Source organism: Panicum virgatum, chromosome 8N, assembly GCF_016808335.1.
Source record: "Panicum virgatum strain AP13 chromosome 8N, P.virgatum_v5, whole genome shotgun sequence".
Classification (NCBI taxonomy): Eukaryota; Viridiplantae; Streptophyta; class Magnoliopsida; order Poales; family Poaceae; genus Panicum; species Panicum virgatum.
Genome location: NC_053152.1, coordinates 43,400,528 through 43,405,520, shown reverse-complemented (window position 1 = coordinate 43,405,520; position 4,993 = coordinate 43,400,528). Strand labels below are relative to the sequence as shown.

The window sequence follows — 4,993 nt, the reverse complement described above, 5'->3', positions numbered from 1 at the left end:
CTGTCCATGTCATGAGGATCGCACCAAGCCGGCTCACCGAACTTCCCCTGTTGGAAAACGACGCCTGCTTTGGCACCATCGGCTTTGGCAACTTGGCAAATTGTGGCCTGGCTCGTGCTCTTGGAATGACATGTTATTCCAACCTCTACTCAGCCGTGATCTTCACGATAATTCAACGTACTTGACGGGTAACTTTTGCTTTTGTTTTTTATACAGCAGACTGGTACAAGATAGAACACCAATAATTAATCAGAATGTTCCCCTAGCAGACGGGTTAGTTCAGCATCAGTGCACACCATAAAAGTGGAAAAGAGCATCGACATTGCACTAATCATGCGACCGTGCAAATAATAGGCAAAACCTGATAATAGTAACAGTTAGTTGAAAAAACAATGCTTTTTTAATCCTTTCAAGAAGATAGCAAGAAGCCAACATGGCAGTTTCACCTCTTTTAACGCGATATAATGTAATAGGGTTCTCCTAAAAAGAATTAGACAGTGCAACTATATTCCAACTTCCAAGTTCAGACATTAGACGTCTCCAAACACATGATAGCTTGAGCTACCTTACACAGCAAGATAAAAGAAAGCCACTATCTACATGACAACCTGCTAAAATTCTGAAACATAACACAGGCATTGTGAATCTCAGGCTGGGCTACACATACCACTCACATCCTTAACATCTTAAGGCGATTACATATCATTAAACTGCTAGGCTCTCTATTTTCGCAGATCTCTTCATCCTTACCACCGGCATAGCCACCAGCCCACTTGACTTCTTCAGTTCTTCTGGTTCCTCACCCTACCAGGGGGACCACCACCACCGAATGGGCCTGTCAATGACAAGTCAATGTGCCACTCAGACTCGACCCTCACCATAAACAAGGGGATGTTGACGATTCACCTGTCAACCCTGCACAGTGATCCAAAAGTTGATAATGTTTCACAAAAGATACCAACTTGACAATGTAAATGATTAAAGGACCACCAAGAGTAACATGCTTGCATTATGGTATCAGTGGGTTAATCGACCAACAGACATTATTGGAGCTGAGCATCAAGAAACATTGTTGCATCACTAAGTTTTCAAGAGACTAGTGGCTCTTCAGTTAAATCTAACAAAATATACTTGTTCGATAATTACCTAGGATATCGACTGTACAGACCCGTGTGTTTAAAGTTTTACAAACCTTATCCTAGACCCCCTAAACCATAAGGAACTTGCAAACATGACAAGGCAAGAAAAAAAACGATGGTTTTAGCAGAAAAGATTGTTCCAGTAAACATTGTTCAACATCAACTAGAGTAATAGATTCACAGTTCAACACTCATCAAATGGAGATCATATAGCATGGATACCAAGTGTAACAAAAAAGGCTGACTGGAAAGCAAATGCACACTTAGCCAATAGCTAGCCAAAGAGGGCCAATATACTAATTACTAATACTAACGAACAAGGCAACAACTGCTAGAGATCATTTATTGTGCAGCTACAACAATAAGAAACAAGAAATAAACATTTTACTATGATATTACGATCAAGACAGAGAGTGGGATCGTAAAGGATTAAGAGGTAAACACACTGTCCCTGTACCAGTCAAAATGTAAGTGCGGATCACAACAAGAACTTCAGAGTATTGTGGATAGAGTTGGGCATACCTTGCCACGAAGCACTATGCAGGAGAGCAATGATGAGCTTGCTCTGCTTGTCAGCAAGGAATCCATCGCATTTCATGCAGAAAAGCAGAAATTCACTATTGAAGATATGGCGAGGTTTCTTCTCGTCAACAGTAAGCAGCAGATCCCTTGCTTTATGGATTTGGCCAAAAATCAAAACAGCTCCCTCCCTCTTGCACTTCAGTCCATACTGAATTACTCAGCCATTAGCTTCAGCTTAACATCCAGATGCTCCTTGTAACTTTACGCTCCTACAATGGCTTGGAAATGATACCAAGGCCTCATCCTTGACTTGCATGAAAACATCCCTCTCAATGAATGTAACCAGGCAATCATACAGTAATTGCTTCCCCACTCTATTTCTTAGCTTATTCATAACAAGATCCATTGCAGAAAATACCCTCTCAACACTAGCAGTTGCTATGGGAAGAACTAGCACCAATTTAAGAAGCTTGTAAACAATAGGATGTTTGAGGCTCTTCTTTGTTTCAACAAGCATAACTGAAAGCTCAACAAAACTTTTCACGTCTCTAAACCTTTCATCCTCACGCATATCAGCAATAAAGCGTGTGAGAAGGATGGGAAGCTGTGACAAATCTTTTCTTGAGAAGTCTTTGGGATAAAACCGAGCAAGTTTAAGTAGCTTATCCTTGTCATAATGATAAAACGACTTAGCTGGATCAAGTGATGCCGCACAAAGAAGAAAATCTGCGTTCACCTCATCAAACCTGTCATTGAACTCTTGAAATTGCCCATCAAAGACACTTGTGAAAATTTTAACACGGTAGCGGTGGATATTCTTGACTTTTCTAAAGGACCCTTTTGATCTTAACACTGGTTCATAAATATCATCCATGCTAGGGACTTTGATGTCATGCTTCCCACAGAAAGCAGTTACATCTTTAAGAAATGTATCCCATTCATCATTCCCACACAATGTGTACAACTCATTATTTGACAAACCAATGAAATCAATGGCATTTGCAATAAAATCATCTCTGAATATTCGGAAACGTCTGCTTAAGTCGTAAGTGTATCCCAACACATTGAACAACAAGCGTGTCATGAAAACAAACTCAAACGACTCGAAGTAAGCCAATAACTTTCGAGCTTTTACAGCCTCCATGCCTTGAGTGCAGTCTTCTCCAATCATGATGAGAACACTTCGGATGGTGGGATATAGTACATAAATTCGTATGGTAGTTTTATAATGAAATCCATAACCAGCATCATCCTTTGTACTAAACGGCTTCTTTGGATCCAAACCTTCTAGTACTTGTTGAGCTTCAGCTACTAGAAGCATTTGAGCCTTTCTGCAGGAAGTTTCAAGAACACTCAACAAAAATTCAATTTGCTCAAAGAAATCAGCACAAGCATCGATCTTCTTAAGAACAGTAACAAGTGCCAATTGCAGTTCCTGGGCAAAGCAATGAACATAATGAGCAGAAGGAGACTCATCCGTTATTAGTTTCTTTAGACCCTTCACGTGATCCCTTATGTTGCCTACTCCATCATACCCCTGCCCACGGACCCTTGACCAGCTCAAGGAGTGATCCCTGAGTACGGACTCAATCGCACCTTTAATTGTAGAAGCGTCTGGGTTCTCAACATTCACAATGCCAGCCAACCTCTCAACCACCCTTCCTTTCTTATCGACATACCGCAAGCAAACAACCAGCTGCTCATTATGGCAAGCATCAGTAAGCAGGCAAGCAAGTATCGCGAAATTCTCCTCGCCAAGGTCCCGCACAATACGCCTGGTGGTTTCTCTGGCGCAAGCACTGACCAGATCCTTCAGCATGTTTGGAGAAGTAATTTGAGGATCACTTAAACCATTCTCCAGAACCGCCTTGTCAGCTCCTTCCAAATGCTCTGCCAGCCACTTCAAGAGCTCAGGAAAAACTCCTTCCTTCAGTGACTCCTCGATTTCGCCATGCCCCTGAAAAGCCAGTCCTTGCTGCAGAAAGAACCTCAAGCATCGAAGCAAACTTGACGGAGGTGCCGCTGCCGCTGCCACTGCCGGCACTGAGGTGGATGCCGTCTTCGGCACCTTCCCGGTCCTTTCCCACAGGGACTTCAAATCCACTGCCGCCTTCTTCTTCTTCATTTCCCAATCCCTCAACTAGTCTCTGCATTTCAACCAAAATAAATAAACAAATAATCCGTCGCCTCCTATCAGGCATTCGCATTTTCGTTGAACTGAATCAAACACGCATTTCCATGTTCAGAGAGTAAGGATTCGGGTGCCCGGAGCTGACCTCCGTTTTCCGGTTGCTCGACTCACCGCCGCTGCTCCGGGCTTCTTGCCCCTGCCGTATGCCGGCTGCGGCGAGCCGGCACTCCACCGCAACCCCCTCGATACCGCGGCGCGGGGGACGGATGAGAGAGGGAAGCGCGTGGATTGGGGAATGAGGGGGTTAGGGTTCCCGGGCGGCGGCGGCAAGGTCCTCGTGCTCGCTGCTGCTCACCGAGGCCGCCGCGCTGGGGGCACCACCAGGCCACGGCACCACCCCCGTGGAAGATGTCGTTTTGGGCCAGAGAGAAGAGGCTGCGGCCCATCAGCCCATGGTACAAATACTCTGTTTTTTTCCTTCGTGAAAATGATGGCCCGGTACGCTTACATTTGTATGGTTCTGATTTTGTGAAGACTCTGCGTGGGTGCTTGTTGGGCCTTTTTTCTTGCGGTTTTTTCTTTTTTATATTTTTTAAAAATAAAAATTTCAAAAATATATGTCCGTTTTGAAATATTTCAAATATATACCCCAGTCGCCCCCCAATAGGGCGGCAGGCCTTAAGTGTAATTTTTTTTTTCAAATTCGCAATGAGGTCCCTGGAAAAAAAAATGCCCTGTCGCCCCCCCAACGGGCGACAGGGGCCTGTCGCCCAGCCCACGGGCGACTGCCGCTGGGACCAGCCCACGGGCGCGGCAGGGGGCTGTCGTCCCCCCCCCCCCCCGCGGGCGACCGGGGTATCCCCCTATAAAAGCTCCAGCCCTCCCCTTCTCTTCTCATTTGAGCCAGAAAATTTCACCAAAAATACAGAAAAAAAGAGAGGAGTGAGGAGAAGGAAAGCGGCGAAGCCCTGCCGGATTCAGCACTTGTGATCTGCAGGTTAGTACATTTAGTTTATATATTGTTATATTTAAGTACTACGTATTTAAATATGAGTAATTTAAGTAGGGGTAAGTAATTTAATTTAATTAGTGCTATAGTAGAACCATTTAAGTAGGAGTTCAATGATACTTTAGTTTGTAGTTACGTAGTAGTAAATTAGTTTAGAAAATTAGTTCTACGCATTTATTATTACAATTGCAG

At 44.1% G+C, this 4,993-nt stretch overlaps 1 protein-coding gene across 4 annotated transcripts; it reads right to left on the bottom strand.

Moving 5' to 3' along the window:
• Positions 1 to 465: 465 nt before the first annotated feature.
• LOC120684520 (zinc finger MYM-type protein 1-like) lies at positions 466 to 4,219 on the bottom strand. 4 transcript variants are annotated; one of them, XM_039966366.1, is made up of 3 exons: positions 3,938 to 4,219; positions 1,662 to 3,808; positions 466 to 915 (listed from the first exon to the last, which is right to left on the bottom strand). In XM_039966366.1, exon 2 carries the CDS (start codon positions 3,784 to 3,786, stop codon positions 1,897 to 1,899), a length of 1,890 nt encoding a protein of 629 aa, XP_039822300.1. In that variant the 5' UTR covers positions 3,787 to 3,808; positions 3,938 to 4,219; the 3' UTR covers positions 466 to 915; positions 1,662 to 1,896. The 4 variants fall into 4 exon arrangements, with proteins under 4 accessions (XP_039822300.1, XP_039822304.1, XP_039822303.1 ...); XM_039966370.1 differs by having other exon boundaries at positions 466 to 835; XM_039966369.1 differs by having other exon boundaries at positions 3,964 to 4,202.
• Positions 4,220 to 4,993: the final 774 nt, after the last annotated feature.